The sequence below is a fragment of the Lissotriton vulgaris genome, chromosome 8 (genome assembly GCF_964263255.1).
Source record: "Lissotriton vulgaris chromosome 8, aLisVul1.2, whole genome shotgun sequence".
In the NCBI taxonomy this organism is placed as follows: domain Eukaryota; kingdom Metazoa; phylum Chordata; class Amphibia; order Caudata; family Salamandridae; genus Lissotriton; species Lissotriton vulgaris.
The window spans coordinates 598,942,767-598,963,381 of NC_141696.1; the positions used below are offsets into that span (position 1 = coordinate 598,942,767).

Genomic DNA, 20,615 nt, shown 5'->3' on the forward strand with positions numbered 1-20,615 from the left:
TGCCATTTTTAAGGGTAACTTGGAGCTGACAGTGCAAGTCGAATTACAGTAAGGGAGAAAATGGCGTCTGGGCACGTGATGTTTTTTTAACAAAACTCCTATAGTCACTCACCCTCAACGCCTCACACAACACCTCACCTTCACTCACCATCAACATCTCACCCTCACTCACCCTCAACACCTCACCCTCAACCCCTCACCCCCAACCCTCACCCCCAACCCCTCACCCTCAACCACTCACCCTCACTCACCCTCCCTCACCCTCAACCCCTCACCTACATCCTCAACACTTCACCCTAAACACCTCACTCACCCTCAACCCCTCCCCCTCACCCTCACTCACCCTCACCCTCACTCACCCTCAACACCTCACCATCACTAACCCTCAACCCCTCACCCTCACTAACTCTCAATCCCTCAATCACCCTTACCCTCACTCACCCTCAATATCTCACCCACACTAACACTGAACCCCTCACTCACCCTCACTCTTACCCTCACTCACACTCAACACTTCAACCTCACCCTCACTCACCCTCACCCTCAACTCCTCATGCCATTTTTAAGCGTAACTTGGAGCAGACAGTTACAGTCAAATTACAGTAAGGTCGAAAATGGCGTCTGTAAATGTTATGTTTTTTAACCAAAACTCCTATAGTCTACATACCATGCCGTACACACACACCGACAACAATCCCACCATTTATAATTACACACAGCCACATTCAAGGGCCGCATCCTCAGCAATGGTCACAATTTTTATACTAAAAATAACAACACAACTTCGATGGCAAATACATCAGCTCATAACATTTCTCCACACCTGTCTCAACATTTATGTATTGCCAAACAAAATTATCTCACATCTTTCTAAAGCGCCCACTGTATTTTAACGTTGCCACACACACATTAATGGAGGCATGCTCACCCTCAATCACCCTCACCCTCAACCCTCACCTACCCTCACCCACCCTCAACCCCTCACCCTCACTCAACACCTCAGCCTCGCCCTCACTCGCCCTCACCCTCAACCCCTCATGCTATTTTTAAGGGTAACTTGGCGCTGACAGTTCAAGTCGAATTACAGTAAGGGAGAAAATGGCATCTGGAAACGTGATGTTTTTTTAACAAAAATCCTATAGTCAGTCACCCTCAACGCCTCACCCAACATCTCACCTTCACTCACCATCAACATCTCACCCTCACTCACCCTCAAAACATCAGCCTCAACCCCTCACCCTCAACCACTCACCCTCAACCATTCACCCTCACTCACCCTCCCTCACCCTCAACCCCTCACCCACACCCTCAACACTTCACCCTAAACACCTCACTTATTCTCAACCCCTCCCCCTCCCCCTCACCCTCACTCACCCTCAACACCTCACCATCACTAACCCTCAACCCCTCACCCTCACTAACTCTCAATCCCTCAATCACCCTTCCCCTCACTCACCCTCAATACCTCACCCTCACTAACACTCAACCCCTCACTCACCCTCACTCTTACTTTCACTCACACTCAACACCTCAGCCTCACCCTCACTCATCCTCACCCTCAACCCCTCATGCCATTTTTAAGGGTAACTTTGAGTAGACAGTTCAAGTCGATTTACAGTAAAGGAGAAAATGGCGTCTGGAAACGTTATGTTTTCTTAACAAAACTCCTATAGTTTACATACCATGCCGTACACACACACCAACATCATTCCTAGCATTTAAAATTACCCACAGACACATTCAAGGGCCGCATCCTCAGCAATGCTCACGAATTTCATATTAAAATTAACAACACAACTTTGATGGCAAATATTGTATCCAGCCTCTGACCCATTCAGCAACATACATCAGCTCATAACATTTCGCCACACCTGTCTCTACATTTATGTATTGGCAAACAAAATCATCGACCATCTTTCTCATTCTCCCACTGTATTTCTACGGTGACACTCACACATTAATGGAGGCATCTGCAGCAATGTTCTGTATTTTCATACTACACATAAACGCCACAACTTTGAGCCTGTATATTACAAGAGTTACATTAAGGGACGCACCCGCAGCGAAATTCTGTATTTACAACACGTACACACACAGCCAAAATTATCCTAGCATTTAAAACTACCCACAGACACATTTAAGGGCCACTTACGCAGCAATGTTCACGATTTTCATAATAAAACGAAGAACACAACTTTTATGGCAAATATTGCATCCGGCCTCTGACCCATTCAGCACCATGTATCAGCTCATAACATTTCGCCACACCTGTCTTTACATTTCTTTTTTGCCAAACTAAATCATCGACCATCTTTCTCATTCACCCACTGTATTTTCACGTTGCCACACACACATTAATGGACGCATCCGCAGCAATTTTCAGTATTTTCATACTAAACATAAACGCCACAACTTTGAGCCAGTATATTACAAGAGTTGTATGTTTAAAAGTGAAACTTTGTATACTTAGGATGCTTTATATATGCCATTTTTAAGTGTAACTTCAAGCAGACAGTTAAAGTCCAATTACACTAACGTAAAAAAAAAGGCCCTTTCAAAATCTTATGTGGGCTTAAGGGAGTTGCCCAGGGAAGTCTACTGGCGCGCCAATATCGAAACTCCATCTGCATACACATTCAAACATTCACACTTCCAAGTCGCGCACATCAGCTAGTGTGACTTTTCCTTGGGGCAAGGGAAGGACTAAAAGCTTTGATCCTTTCTTAAACCCAAAAAAAAAAAAAGATTCTTGCATCGTTACCCCCTATTTAAGCAGAGGGACGGGTCACTTTAAGTCATACTCTCTTTTTACCTGCGAGGACAGAACTTCGACTTACAGAACGGCGCTGTACTTGCTGCTATCGACCAACAGCCACTGAAAAATTACGCCATTCAATCTTAGAACGTAAGTGCATGCAAGTTTTATTTCTATACATCTAAGGGACAGTATTGATACATTTACTTGCGTTTATTAGAACGGTTACTATATCAACATTGCACCTGTGTTAAATTATTCTGCGACATGTTTGTTTGCAAATCTACATTTTCTATGGTAATACTTAGCAAAGGACTACGTAATTTCTCAAACAGGTCATACCTTTGTTTAAACCAACCGATACATATTGTTTTTTTTTATCGTTATATCTTGTAGGTTATTCGTACGCTTTCAACATTTCCTTGATAGGGGGAAAGAAACTGCGCACCAACATATATCATGTAAGTACAGCCAACTGTTCACTCTTCTACACAATTTTTACTTCCGTTCCTAACACTCCGACTCGCCACACAGAACATTCCTTCCAATAATTCAAGGCACAACATAAGTTTGACACACACCCTCTCGTACATCTCCTTGTGTTACCTTTTCACGCACACACAACTAAAAAGACTTACTAAATTACAATCACGACATATTGATTGCAAGTACAACTTCAATTTACTTGACACTATCAACAAGAGCAACAGTACCCACAGCTTCACCTTGCACCTAACACACAAAAGCGCACACACATTATCACATTCACATGCATAGGAACAAACATCCCCGTTACACCATGCGAACTACTTTCGGAACATTCGGCCGCAATCTCATATCATAACACTTCGCCACACTCCCAGGAACATTTCCTTCACAATTTCAACTACATACATTACTTGCACACTAACTGGGTACACTTTCAATATTACACGCAAACCGCATTCATTCTTATATTTAATGCAACACAGTAACTACTCCTAATTACAACATGACACACACACCTTCTTTTTACGTCTGTTACTATTACCTTTTCACGCACACACGTTTAAGAACACATACTATATAACACGCACGGCGAATTGAGTGCAACCACAACAGAACACTCCTTACGATTTTAGTCACAGCTTCACAGCAATACAGTAAACAGGATGATCGGACTGAACAGTGAACAGAGCTGCAGCTTACACTACTCACACACACCTTGTCAGATTATCTTTCAATATTACACGCATACCGCTTGCATTCTCAGATTAAATGTAACACAGTAACCAGTGCAAGTTACAAGATGACACATACGCACCCTTTTTTTGACATCTATTAGTATTAACTTTTCACGCACACACTGTTAAGAACACATACTATATCACACGCACGCCGAATTGAGTGCGACCACATTAGAACACTCATTACGCTTTAATTGACAGCTTCATAGCAAGACAGTAAACAGGATGATCGGACTCAAGAGTGAACAGAGCTGCATCTTACACTAATCACACACAGCCTGTCACATTAGGCAAAACACTGACTGCCACCCTTATACAGCACGTGCGACTCCAACGCAATCTAAGATCATAGCACTTCGCCACTACAGCACCAAACTTTCAGGCACAACTTCAAATTGCACATTTATTTGCACGCAAACAGGCTACACTTCACAACATTCACCCGCAGCTTTACTGGCACACAGTAAGTAATCCAAGTTACTAGCTGACACACGAAAACAGCCGCTCGTACAACTACTAGTATTACCTTTCCACAAACACACATCCAATAACACATTAGCCAGGATTTGCGGCCTACAAAAATAAACACTTCACTTTACACTTACTACACTATTCCCAGGCACATTGTAACATTAGGGAGAATAGTACAGCCATAAACCGTTCGCAACACTTCGCCACACCACAACAAAATTTTCATACACACATTCCACGAACAAGGGCACTTTCACACACACCCTCTATTACATGGCTACTCACAATCTTTCTCTCAGGGGCCAAATTTACTGTTTACTTTGTGTCCAAGGACCGCATCGGTGGGGGCAGGGTCAGTGGTTAAGGGTCGGGGCTACAGCAACAACATAAAACTGGCCATGAGGTTAATCACAGGACCCTGCAGACGAAGGCTTCGTCCACTGAGCCCTCCCGGCATACACATAATTTTCTCTCTCTCTTTCTCTCTTGGTCTCCCTCCCTCTCTATAGCACACTAATCACACACACACCCTGTCACATTAGGCAAAACACTGACTGCCACCCTTATACAGCACGTGCAACTCCTACGCAATGTAAGATCATAGCACTTCGCCACTACAGCACCAAACTTTCAGTCAGAACTTCTAATTGCACATTAATTTGCACGCAAACAGGCAACACTTTACAACATTTACGCAGAATGCATTCATTCGCAGCTTTACTTGCACAGTTAGTAATCCAAGTTACAAGCTGACACACGAAAACAGCCGCTCGTACAACTACTAGTATTACATTTTCACAAGCACACATCCAATAACACATTAGCCAGGATTAGCTGCCTACCCAAAAAAAAACTTGACCTTACACTTACTACACTATTCACAGGCACATTGGAACATTAGGGGGAATAGTACAGCCATAATCCGTTCGCAACACTTCGCCACACCACAACAAAGTTTTCATACACACAATCCACGATCAAGGGGACTTTCGCCCACACCCTCTATTACATGGCTACTCACAATCTTTCTCGCAGGGGAAAAATTTACTGTTTACTTTGTGTCCAAGGACCGCATCGGTGGGGGCAGGGTTAGTGGTTAAGGGTCGGGGCGACAGCAACAACATAAAACTGACCATGAGGTTAATCACAGGACCCTGCAGCCGAAGGCTTCGTGCACTGAGCCCTCCCGGCATAGACATAATTTTCTCGCTCTCTTTCTCTCTCGGTCTCCCTACATCTCTATAGCTCTCTCTCCCTCCCTATAGCTCCCCCTCCCTCTCTCCTGTCTTCCTCTGTCTCACTCTAACTGTGTTCCTCCCTCTGTCTCACTCCCCCTCTCTTCTTCCTCCTCTCTCTCTCTCCCTCTCTCCCTCCCTCTCCGTCTCCCTCCCTATCACCCTGCATCTCACTCCCTTTCTCTTCCTCTCCCTCCATTTCCCTTCCTTTCCCTAACTTTGCCTTCCTCTCTGTCTTTGTACATAACTCTCCATTTGTCTCCCCTTTACTCCCTCTCTATCTTTCTACATTACTTGCACACTAACTGTGTACACTTTCAATATTACACGCACACCGCATTCATTTTCATATTCAATGCAATATAGTAAGTAATCTAAGTTACACGATGACACACACACACATTTTTCGGTACTTCTCTCACTATTAACTCTTCACGCACACACTCACTCCCTCTCCATCCCCAACAACAATTCCAGCTTTTAAAAGTACCCACAGACACATTCAAGTCCCACATCCTCAGCAATTCTCAACTATTTTCCGAATACAAATAACGACACTACTTTAAGGGGGTCGTTATTTTTTGAAGCCTCACACACACTCACCCTCACTTACCTGCAACGCCTCACCCTCACTCACCCTCACCCTCACTCACACTCACCACCTCACCCTCACCCTCACTTACCCTCAACGCATCACCCTCAGTCACCCTTAACAGCTCACCCTCACTCTCACTCACCCTCAATGCCTCTCCCTTCCTCACCCTCACCCTCACTCACCCTCAACGCCTCACCCTCACCCGCACTCACCCTCATTCTCACTCACCCTCACTCACCCTCAACACCTCACCCTCACTCACCCTCAACCCCTCGCCCTCCCTCACCCTCCCTCACCCTCAGCCTCACTCACCCTTACTCACCCTCACCCACCCTCACGCTCATCCTCACTCACCCTCACTTACCCTCACTCACCCTCAGTCACCCTCAGTCACCCTCACTCAACCCCTCACCCTCACTCACCCTCACTCAACCTCTCACTCAACACCTCACTCTCACTCACCCTCAACACCTCACTCACCCTCAATTTCACTCACCCTCAATTTCACTCACCCTCACTCATCCTCAACACTTCCCCCCCCCCCCTCACTAGCCCTCAACACCTCACACACACACCCTCAACACTTCTCCCTCAACTCCTCACTCACCCTCACTCTCACTCAACACTTCAACACCTCAGCCTCAGCCTCACCCTCACCCTCACTCACCCTCAACACCTCACTCACCCTCAACACCTCATTCTCACTCACCCACACTCACCCTCATCCTTACTCACCCTCAACTTCTCACCCTCACTCACCCTCAATCTCTAAGCCTAACCTACCCTCACTCACCCTCAACCCCTCACCCTCACTCACCCTCACTCACACTCACCCTCACTCAACCTCATGCTCACTCACCCTCATGCTCACTCACCCTCAACACATCATCCTCACTCACCCTCACCATCACTCACCCTCAAACCGTCACCCTCACTCACCCTCACCCTCACCCTCACTCACCCTCAATACCACTCACCCTCACTCACCCTCAAACCCTCCCCCTCACTCACCCTCACCCTCAACACCTCACCTCACTAACACTCAACACCTCACCCTCACACTCACACCCTCAACATTTCACCCTCACTCACCCTCAACCCCTCACCCACACTCACCCTCTCTCTCCCTCTCTAGCTCCCCCTCCCTCTCTCTTGCCTTCCTCTTTCTCACTCTAACTTTGTTAATCCCTCTGTCTCCCTCCCCCTCTCTCTCCCTCCCTCCATCCCCGTCTCCCTTCCTATCACTCTCCCTCTCACTCCCTTTCCCTTCCTCTCACTCCATTTTCCTTCCTTTCCCTCACTTTCCCTCACTCTCCCTCACTCTCCATCTCCCTCACTCTCCCTCCCTTTTACTCCCTCGGCATTTCCCTCCCCTTCACTCCCTTTCTGTCTTTGTACATTACTTGCACACTAACTGGGTACACTTTCAATATTACACGCACACCCCATTCATTCTCAGATTCAATGCAACACATTAACCAGTCCAAGTTACAAGATAACACACACACACATTTTTTTACGTCTCTCAGTATTAACTTTTCACGCACTCACTCACTCTCTCTCTGTCCCCCTTTTCCTCCCACTCCCTCTCTCTCCCTCTATCATCTCACCCTGCCTGTGTGCCAGCCGTGGCGCATACACTCACAGCAGCACTAGAGCTCTTAACAGGTCTTTAAAAGACTATTTACATGCTAATGTGGCCTTTATGGGAAAAATTCGAAAAAATATATTCTAACCATTATGTTTTTTTTCTCCTTTCAGATTATTAAAACAACAACAAAAGAAACAGAAGTTAAGGTAAATACTACTTTGCCACTTAGTTTAAAATTTGTAAAAAGTTCATACCTTACAGTCCCCAAAAAAATTTGTTACTTCACAAACCTTCTTAATTTACATTTGTTGATAACAACATTTCAGTATAACTTATAAGATGCAGAGATGCTTGAAAGCAAGTTACCATCAAGGGAATAGCAAATTTAATAGCAAATCACAAGGTAAGCAATGCTTACCAAATAGTGCTTTTGCTGTCTTGCACAATTTATGCAAGCCAGTAACTACTTGGAACTCTAATGATCTGCATTATATAATGGACCGTGGGGACGCTTTATATCTACAAATGCATTCTATTAACAAAGAAACACTTATGCATCCAGATGACCTGCCAAGGTATATAGACCACAATCAAGAGATATATTCACTTTTGCTACGGAATGCTTACTACGGTGATGTCCTTAAACGTTTTGATAAAGCCTACCCAGATGTTAGCACAGCATTAAATGTTACTATTAATAAGCACTGTGGTGTTCTACTTTGTATGAATGTTTATGTTATAGCTATTTTCAAACATATGCAATCATACTTTGTATTTGATTCACATAGTAGGGACCATGAAGGCATGCCTCATTCAAACGGAACATGTGTTACAATTGCATTTAATTCGTTTGAAGGGCTAATTCAATATGTTATGAAACTAGCATATAACTTTACACATCAGGCTGAGCAATGTGTCCAATTTGAATTAACACCAATAGATATAAAAGTCATTAAAAGGAAATCCTTTACAAAAGCACTTACTGTGCACACAAAAAATAGTCACCTACCGCAAGAAAGAAAAATTTGGGTACATACTACTGAATGTACTCCTAATCAGACTATAACATCAACATCAATGTCTTCTGATGATTTACTGAATAAAAGTAAGGGAGGGAATAGCAATAGTAATCATTTAGCACAATTACCAGGTAATAGTAAAGCTATACAGGGAACAAATAAACAGTCTCGGAAAAGAAAAAGGGATTCAAGTACAGGTCCAACTAAAGTTGTACAAAGAAAAAAAGTTAATACAGCTGAAGAAGACATTACCAACAGTCAACTAAGTGCTACTGATAATAACATACCCATATTCACGCAGGGCCAAAGACAGAAACGAGGTAAACAAATCCATACAATCATTCGCAAATTCCACCGGGAAATATTGCATGGGCCAGAGTACATTTGTACTCTTTGCAATCAACTGTGGCATAAACAAACGTTGCTAAATATACGCAGTGTTAGCCAATCCGAAATTTTCAACAAGTGTAACATTAGTAACAAGAAAACAAATTTTATTTGTAAGACTTGCTATTATTACATTCGCAAAAACAAAATACCACCATGTTCTATTGTAAATGGCATGGGCTTCCCAAATGTACCAGTTGAATTAGAATTATATGATTTAGAAGAAAGATTAGTTTCACCTAGGATACCATTCTTACAAATTCGGAGTCTGCCACGCGGTTTTCAAAAATCATTATCAGGTGCAGTAGTTAATGTACCTGCAGATGTTATGACAACTGTTACAATTTTACCAAGGCAAATTAATGACGCCATGACAATCCCAGTGAAATTAAAAAGGAAATTAATCTATAAATCATATACACATTATGAGAATATTAGACCAAATACAGTAAAAAAGGCAGCTACATGGCTAGCTAAAAATAGTACAATGTTTAATGAATATGGTGTTACGATTAACCCTGACTGGGAGTATATACCTCCAGAAATAGAATCTCACAATGAGACTTCTGAGACAAACAATTCATCTGATAGTTCTGACAACATAGAAGCTGGGAATTTGGATACTATGTTAACAAATGAAACTATTACTAGTAATTCGCTGAATGTGTTAAGTTTCGCTCCAGCTGAACATAACACGCCAAGAGGTTTATATGAGGATAAAGATTCAGAGTTTTTGGCTTTCCCTACTATTTTTTGTGGTGAACGAAGGCCTAACAATAAGGAAAGACACATACCGGTACATTATAGTACTATTTGCCAAGCAGAGTTAAGGAGTTATGATAGAAGAGTCGCTAAATCTATTACTAATGTGTTTTTTAAACTTAAGAAATTACATATTAAGCAGATCCATGGTAAAATCAACATTTCCATCAGAAAACATTTTACAGATGGAAATAAAATAACTGCTAAAGACATTAAATGTAATATTGCCAATGTTTTACAGTTTAATGAGGGTTACAAAGTATTAAAAACTATACGCAGTTCACCTCCATATTGGGAAGGTTGCAAAAAAGATATTTTTGCAATGATAAGGCAACTTGGCATACCCACTTTCTTTTTGACTTTATCTGCTGCTGAAACAAAATGGCACCATTTAATAAATATACTATTGAGAGTTAGAAACTTAAAGGAATGTACAGAGGAAGAATTCTTAAACATGTCTTGGGAAACTAAAAGTAAATTAATACAAGAAGATCCAATAACATGTGCAAGACAGTTTGACTATCAAGTTAGGAAATTCTTTAATTGTGTTTTGCTGAATGGCACTAATCCAATTGGGGAAATAGTAGACTACTTTTACAGAGTCGAATTCCAACAAAGAGGTTCTCCACATATACATGCATTACTCTGGGTAAACAAAGCACCATTGTATGGTGTTTCACCAGTGGAAGAAGTCAATAGCTTTATTGACAAATATATCACTTGTCATAAGTCTGAGAACCCTGTTTTACAACCGTTAATAAATCTACAAAGGCATGGTCACACCAAAAATTGTAGACGTAAACAGCAACGGACATGCAAATATCAATATCCAAAATATCCAATGTCAAGAACGCTCATATTAGAGCCATTAACACTTGAGGAGACAAATAAGCAATGGCAAGATAATATGAAAATAATACATGAAGCTATGAATAATACTACTTTTGATACACTTTCTTTTGAGGAATTTTTAGACTTCATTAAAATGGATGATAAAGAATATATTACTTCTATACAAACTAGCTTACAAAAAACAACTATTTTTTTGAAAAGAACACCAGGCGAATGCTTCATCAATAACTACAATAGTACTCTTTTAGAAGCTTGGCGAGCAAACATAGACTTGCAGTTTATACTAGACCCTTATGCTTGTGCAGTCTATATTATCTCATATATCAGTAAATCGCAAAGAGGAATTAGCAAACTTCTAGCGCAAGCTGCTAAAGAGGTAACAAGCAATAGTAATATCAAAGATCAACTTAAACACATAGGAAACAAATTCCTCAACTGCACAGAAATTAGTGCTCAAGAAGCAGCATATCTAATTCTTCAAATACCATTACGGAAAAGCTCACGATCATTTGTATTTATTAATACTAGCCGTCCAGAGAAAAGAACTTATTTAATGCGTGATATCGAAACTATTAATAACTTGCCCGAAAATTCAACTGACATTCAATGTGAAAATATTATTATTAAGTACTGCAAACGGCCACAATCATTAGAGATGTGCACGTTAGCAGACTATGCGGCTAATTTCAACTATGTGAAGAAAAAAACACATGGGAAAGAAATAAATGATTGCGAAGATTTACTTGCAGAACAAAACTTTTACAGCTCAGATGAGGAAGAATTAGAAATAGAATGTAGTGACGGAAATAAAGAACAACAGAAACAGAATTATGATTATGCTTTAAATAAGCGCAGACAAGGGAAAATAATACGCTTTTGCAGATTTAGCAAAAATAATGAACCAGAAGAGTATTATAGAGAAATATTAATGTTGCACTATCCATGGAGGGAAGAAGAAAAAATACTAATCAACAAGGAAACTTACTATGATAGGTATCTGGAAGTTAAAACATTTGTTGACACACAACTAAAAATCTATAACAAACAGCATGGCGAAGTTACAAACATTATTCATGAACAGTGTCATGAAAATGTAATTTCACCTCCTCTATCACCAACTGTTAATATACAGACAGAAGACCAAAATCCAGAACATAATAATAGATATGATTTGGCTCTAGATTTAGGAATTAGAACTACAACTGAAGAACAAAGCTCAACTAACGTTATTTTACCCAATGAAAAAATACCAACAACTTATGCAAAACTTAACGGAAGAACAACTTAAATTTGTTTACCATCACTTGCATTGGTTTAAAACTACAAGCACTCCATGCTATACTTTTTGCACTGGAGGGGCTGGTGTTGGGAAAAGTTTTGTAATATCTGCACTATATCAAACTTTACTACGCTACTATAACACTAAGGCCGGTGAAAATCCTGATAATGTTTATATCTTACTTACTGCTCCAACAGGAAAGGCTGCCCATAATATTAATGGCAAAACACTGCATAGCACTTTCAAAATACCTGTGTCGCAAAGTTTGACTTATAAACAACTGAGTCATGAACATAGAACTGCTCTACAAATGGAAATGATGCATGTTAGAGTTGTTATTATTGATGAAATTTCAATGGTAGGACACAATATGTTGAATTTTATACATAACAGGCTTCAAGAAATTAAATCATCTAATGAACCATTCGGAGGAATTTCTATTTTAGCCATTGGTGACTTTTACCAATTAAAACCTGTATTTGACAGATACATTTTTCAGGATTCTACACAAATGTATGGTCCTTTAAGTGCTAACTTATGGAAAGAACATTTTAAAATTTTTGAATTAACAAAAATTATGCGCCAAAAAGAAGATCTACAATTTGCTCAATTACTAAACCGATTGAGAGAAGGCAAGCATACTGAAGAAGATATTTCACAAATTAAGCAAAGGGAAATACAACCTGATGAGAGTTTATTAGAAACAATTCCATATATCATGTCAACTAATCTAGAAGTTAATGAAATTAACCAAAAGGTTTTAGAACAACATTGCAAAGATTATCCAGTCTACATAACAGTAGCAAGCGATACCGTCAGTTCTGATTTGTCTGAAAATGTGAAAAAAACTATTCTTAAGCAACTGCCCAAAGATCCACAGAAAACAATGGGCCTTTCACATACATTACACATTGCCTTACAACTTCGTTATGATTTAAGTTGCAATGTGGATGTCAATGATGGTTTAACAAATGGCGCAACTGGTGTTGTACAATTAGTTGAATTGATTAACAATACACCTATTATTGTTTGGTTGTTATTTGACAATCCCACTATAGGACAAACAACCAGACAACAATATAAACACTTATTTCATTCACAAATACAAAATACATGGACACCAATACATGCTATAGCTAGACATTTCCAATACACTAAAAAATTTATTACCATTATACGGAAGCAATTTCCTTTACGCCAAGCATCAGCACGCACTATACATCGCACACAAGGTGCAACTCTCGAACCACTTTATATACACTTTAATAACAGCAAGATTCATCATTTGCATTATGTTGCTATTAGCAGGGCAAAATCAATACAAAATGTATATGTACACAATTTTGATGAACGTAAAATTTTAGTACATCCACAAGTTAATGAGGAAATGCACAGATTAAGGACAGAAATGCCACTTGAAATACATATCCCACAGTTACATACATACAGTGCACATTTCAATATCATTGCACACAATATAAGATCACTACAGAAAAATTTTTCATCTATGGTAGCGGATAGGAATATATTACAAGCAGACGTTATTTGCTTAACTGAGATCAACACTACAAGAAATGCTACAGCTAATGATTTCACGATAGAACAATACCATCACATTATATTTGATAAATTTCATACATACAACACAAACCATGGAATGATTATGTACTACAAAAAAGATTTATTTATATTGCCTATTTATGAGACACTTGAAGGGATAGACATTTTACATTTTACTCTACAGATTGATAACACAGATTACCTTATTATTATTTTATACAAACCACCCCTAAAAAGTATAACTTCTCTTTTTGATTTCATCACAAATATTACGGATTTTTACCCCACACACAAATTGATTATTATAGGGGATTTCAATGTGGATGTATCTCAACAAAATGCAAACAGCAAGCAATTACTTGGATTCTTTGAAACAAAATTACAATGTCAACAACTCATTAACAGTTACACAACTAACTACCAATCCATTTTAGATCATATATATACAAATGACCAACTACACAACTATGGTACTTTAGAATGCTATTACAGTGATCATAAAGCAATATGGGTTTGTATTTAACATGTTATATCACATTTTCTATTTCAGATGATGTCTATTGAAGAAATAATGAACATTAATACCGATGACAACAAACCATACCAGAAACCCATAAGAGTTAATGTCATCAACTGCTCAGGGAAAACTACGTACAAAAATGCTAAACAAGAGCAGAAAATTTTATTCCATTTGGCTTTAGCAGATAAAACTGGAACAATAAAATGTACTTGTTACCAAGAAAATTTATATGATCAAACTAAAACTAACTGTGGACTACTGATACGAAACTTTATTATCAAAAACAAAACAATTTTAATTACAAAGCAAACTAAAGTAACCAAATTTCCCGCAATGACAATTGAGGAGGGCCTGATCCAACAAGCGAACAACATTTTGCATCCGCCTGCACCATCGGCTTCTCCCATCAAGGAAATAAAACGGGCAAGTCTAAAAAGTCTGATGACCGTTTCAGGGACAATAATTGCCGTAAGTATGAACACAAACATGTCATCATGTCAACTAAAAAAAACCATTGTCTCGCATTTGAAAAGTTGGACTTATTAGTATTGTAAATGACATATCTTATGTATTTTTTACTTTTTTAAATTGCAAGTCTAAATAGTCTTATGACTGTTTCAGGGACAATATGTGCCAGAAGTATGAACGCAAACATGTCATCATGTCTACTAAAAAAATGCATAGTTGGCTTACACACAAATTACACATTTAGGGGCCTGATGTAGGTAGCCCTTTACCGATCCCAATCGGCCGAAAATACCGATTTTCGGCCGTTTCCGATCGGTAAAGGGCTATTGAGATGTAGGGGCACATTTTCGGTAACTTTAGCGAATCTGTATCATTACCGAATCGGTAAAATAATTACCGATTCGGTAATATTTACCGATTCGGTAAAATTACCGAAAATGCAATGTAGGTAGGCAATGTACCTTCTGCACATGGCTTACAGAATCGGTATTTTACCATGGAATACAAATCCATGGTAAAATACCGATTCCGGTGTGCATGCACATGTGTGCATGCACACCTATGTCATGTGACAGGCAGACCTGCCCTTAGGGCAGGTATGCTTGCCACATGGCACCTGTGCCTGTTTTGGGGTTGCTAGAGGGTGTCAAAGTGACACCCCCTGCACCCTTCTGAATTCTTTAATTACCGATTCGGTAAATACCGAATCGGTAATGCCTAATCATTCCTATGGGCTTCAAAGCCCATAGGAATGAATGGGCATTACCGATTCGGTATTTACCGATTCGGTAATTAAAGAATTGTTAAGGATTCGGTAACGAATCCAGATGTTGGGACCTACATACCATTTACCGATTTTGAAATACCGAATCGGTAGGATTCGGTATTTCAAAATAGGTAAATGGGATTTACCTACATCGGGCCCTTAGTAACTTCACTAACAAGCTCAAAAAAGGTTGCATTATACACTCTTTCACACTATGTAGAAAGTAAGAGTTTTGGGAAATATCATAGGCCAGTGCTTTGGGGTATACTACAAATTCAAGTACTCTCCACAAAGCCATTTTTTACAAAAAATAATGCAATCTGGTAGAAAGGATGTTCATTTGGGTCGTGAAATATAATACATTATATTGCCATTCATACAACGCACTAGTACTATGTGTTTTTACTGTCACTATTTTATAGAATGGTTCTTTTTGGGTTTACCAAAAGGACGCAAAGACTGTCTTTACATCAATGCCTCACCCTCAGTCACCCTCACTCACCCTCAACACCTCACCCTCACTCTCCCTCAACACCTCACCCTCAACAATTCACCCTTAATGCCTCACTCACCCTCAATCTCACTCACCCTCAATCACCCTCAACACCTCCCCCTCACTCACCCTCACTCACCCTCACTAGCCCTCAACACCTCCCACTCAAAAACTCTACCCTTCTCCCTCAACTCCTCACTCACCCTCACTCTCACTCAACACCTCAACACCTCAGCCTCACCCTCAACGCCTCAACCTCAATCACTCACCCTCACTCACCCTCATCCTTACTCACCCTCAACTTCTCACCCTCACTCACCCTCAACACCTCACCCTCAACACCTCACCCTCAACAATTCACCCTTAATGCCTCACTCACCCTCAATCTCACTCACCCTCAATCACCCTCAACACCTCCCACTCACTCACCCTCACTCACCCTCACTAGCCCTCAACACCTCCCCCTCAAAAAGTCAACACTTCTCCCTCAACTCCTCAGTCACCCTCACTCTCACTCAACACCTCAACACCTCAACACCTCAGCCTCACCCTCAACACCTCACCCTCACTCAATCACTCACCCTCACTCACCCACACTCACACTCATCCTTACTCACCCTCAACTTCTCACCCTCAATCTCTCACCCTCAACACTCCCTCACTCTCACTCACCCTCAACCCCTCACCCTAACTCTGCCTCACTCACACTCACCCTCACGTAACACCTCATCCTCACTCACCCTCACTCACCCTCAACCCCACCCTCACTCACCCTAACCCTCACTCACCCTCAACACCTCACCCTCAATCACTCACCCTCACCCTCACCCTCACTCATGTCATCATGTCTACTAAAAAAATGCATAGTTGGCTTACACACACAGTACACCTTTAGTAACTTCATTAACAAGCTAAAAAAAATCGCATTATACACTCTTTCACTCTATGTAGAAAGTACGAGTTTTGAAAACTATAATATGCCAGCGCTTTGCTGTATACTACAAATACAAGTACTCTCTACAAAGCCATTTTTTGCAATAAATATTGCTATCATTTAGAAAGGATGTTCATTTGGGTCGCTAAATATAATACATTATATGGCCATTCATACAACGCACTAGTAATATGTGTTTTTACAGTCACTATTTTATACAATGCTTACTTTTTGTTTAGGAAGAGAACGCAAACACTGTGTTTACCTCAATGCCTCACCCTTAGTCACCCTCACTCACCCTCAAAACGTCACCCTGACTCACCCTCAACACCTCACCCTCAACACTTCACCCTCAACGCCTCACTCACCCTCAATCTCACTCACCCTCAATCACACTAAACTCCTCACCCTCACTAGCCATCAACACCTCCCCCTCAAAAACTTAACCCTTCTCCCTCAACTCCTCAGTCAACCTCACTCTCACTCAACACCTCAGCCTCACCCTCACCCTCACTCACCCTCAAAACCTCACCCTCACTCAATCACTCACCCTCACTCACCCACACTCACCCTCATCCTTACTCACCCTCAACTTCTCAACATCAATCACCCTCAATCTCTCACCCTCAACACTCACTCACTCTCACTCACCCTCAACCCCTCACCCTAAATGACCCTCACTCAGCCTCACTCACACTCACCCTCATCCTTACTCACCCTCAACTTCTCACCCTCACTCACCTTCAATCTCTCACCCTCACCCTCTCACCCTCACTCACCCTCACCCTCACTCACCCTCACTTACATTCACCCTCACCCTCACGTAACACCTCATCCTCACTCACCCTCACTCCCCATCAACTCCTCACCCTCACTCACTCACACTCAACACCTCACACTCAATAACTCACCCTCACCCTCACTCATGTCATCATGTCTACTTAAAAAATGCATAGTTGACTTACACACACATTACACCTTTAGTAACTTCAATAACTAACTCAAAAAAAAATAGAATTATACACTCTTCACACATAGTAGCAAGTACGAGTTTTGAAAACTATAAGATGGCAGTGCTTTGGTGTATACTACAAACACAAGTACTCTCTACAAAGCCATTTTTGCAATAAACAATTCAATCTTTTAGAAAGGATGTTCATTTGGGTCGTTAAATATGATACATTATATTGACTTTCATACAATGCACTAGTAATATGTGTTTTTACAGTCACTATTTAATAGAATGCTTACTTTTTGTGTAGGAAGAGGACGCAAAGACTGTGTTTATCAATGGGCAAGATACCCCACTCAAATCGATTACAATAAAAGATGCAACTGATGATATAAAAGTGACACTGTGGAGAGAAGCGTCACTATTTAAAATACATCTTGGCAAATATGTTACCCTGACTCACGTCACTGTACATGAATTCAATTGCCAAAAAATATTGAATACAACGCGCCATAGCAAAATGGAGGTAAGCACAACAAACAAAACCTTTTGGAATTATCTCTTTCAGCCACTCTTGGACTTTCACCCAGTCTTGCCCTTTCACCCACTCTGCCCCTTGCACCCACTCTGGACCTTTTACCCACTCGGGACATTTCACCCACTCGGGACCTTTCACCCACTCGGGAGCTTTCACCCACTCGGGACCTTTCACCCACTCGGGACCTTTCAACAACTCTGGCCCTTTCACACACTCTAGGCCTATCACCCACTCTAGACTTATCACCCACTCTAGACTTATCACCCACTCTAGACTTATCACCCACTCTAGACCTATCACCCACTCTCGACCTATCACCCACTCAAACCCTATCAACAACTGGGACCGTTTCACCTACTCAGTCCATTTCACCCAATGTGTCCCTTTCAACCACTCTGTCCCTTTCACCCACTATAGGCCTTACACAAAACATAAAGTATACAAATTTAAAAACTAATTGTTGCTTTTGTTTTCTCTCAACAGGTAACAGCCCCACCAGAGGAAAAGATGGACATTCAAATTTATGGTGTTGAAAGCTCTACAGAGCAAAATAGTATTATCACAATAAAAGTGACAAACACAGACGAATATCAATCTATGCCCATCGAAAACGAGATCTTAATTAAATGGTTTATGTTAGATGAGGAAGTTGACAACATCGGGGATGCCCTTGTCCATTTTTTGCCACAAACTTTTGAAGTTGTCTTTTGTAATGGCAAAATCATAAAGATTCTGAAAGAAAAAGACGATGAAATATGTTCTGACTAAAATTTGCATGTTGCCAGGATATCTTATTTTTGTACAAAGTTAAACAATAAATATTTGTGTTTTTTTTTCAAAAATAAAAAAGTGTGGAATTCAAATTTTACAACTTCTATGGTAATTTTTTCAATACAAAAGGCAAATTATAACTAATACACTCAATTTATACAACATAGTCACACCCACATACAACATTCAGCCAATCCATTTGACATTACAAAAACATATACAAAATACACATACTTTGTAGCTTGCACGCACTACAGTAGTATGTATGAATGAGACTGTTGTTGTGCTAAATACGCCTGTGCTGGTGCAGAGTTATGCTGTGTTGTTGCTCAATGTTACTGTGGGGGGGCTGAATGATAAGGTGGTATTGCTGCGTGTTGCATTGGTGGACATCACAAATTAGGTTGTTGGGAGAAGTGCAACTGTTGTTGGGATGAGTTATGCTGTGGTGGTAATAGTTGAACACTAACACAGCACAACTCATCATCAACACAGAACAACACATCACAACAACAGCATTAGGAAGCACCACACTAACATCACTCATCAACACACCAACATCACTCTACACCACCACAACAGCATCATTCTACAACAACAACATACAAAAACACAAACACACTTTACATTAAAATAACAAGTCACACATGCAAAACACTCACATTTGCCAATCACACCCTCACTCACACTCACTCACCCTCAACTCATCACCCACCCTCAATTACACTCACTCACCCTCAACACCTCACCCTCACTCTCCCTCAACACCTCACCCTCACTCACCCTCAACACATCACCATCACCCTCACCCACCTTCACTCACCATCAACACCTCACCCTCACTCACCCTCACTCACCCTCAACACCGCACCCTCAAACGCTCACTCACGCTCACTCTCAACACCTCTCCATCACTCACCCTCAACGCCTCACCCTCACTCACCCTCAGCCCCTCACTCACCTTCAGCCCCTCACCCTCACCACCTCACCCTCAATCACCGTCATCCTCACTCACACTCAACACTTCACCCTCACTCACCCTCAACACATCTGCCTCAATTACCCTCAACCACACTTACCCTCAACACACTATCACACTAAAACAACACACAAACACTTACCACCACTGCACCACTTCACTCACCCTCAACACCTCACCCTTAAACTCTCACTCACACTCACTCTCACTCATCCTCAATAACACACAAAACCTCAACAACACTCAGCCTCAACTCCTCAATAACACTCAGCCCCTCACCCTCACTCACCCTCAACACCTCACCCTCAATCACACTCAGCACCTCACCCTCACTCACCCTCACTCATCCTCACTCACCCTCACTCATCCTCAACATACTATCACACTAAAACAACACACAAACACTTACAACTACAGCAACACTTCACTCACACTCAACACCTCACCCTTAACCCCTCACTC

At 41.1% G+C, this 20,615-nt stretch overlaps 1 protein-coding gene across 1 annotated transcript; it reads left to right on the forward strand.

Moving 5' to 3' along the window:
- Positions 1-3,103: 3,103 nt before the first annotated feature.
- On the forward strand, positions 3,104-19,182 carry LOC147697774 (uncharacterized). Its single transcript, XM_086933340.1, has 5 exons — positions 3,104-3,216; positions 8,044-8,079; positions 14,283-14,720; positions 18,176-18,391; positions 18,887-19,182. Exons 3-5 carry the CDS (start codon positions 14,283-14,285, stop codon positions 19,169-19,171), a joined length of 939 nt encoding a protein of 312 aa, XP_086789466.1. The 5' UTR covers positions 3,104-3,216; positions 8,044-8,079; the 3' UTR covers positions 19,172-19,182.
- The last annotated feature ends 1,433 nt before the right edge of the window (positions 19,183-20,615 follow it).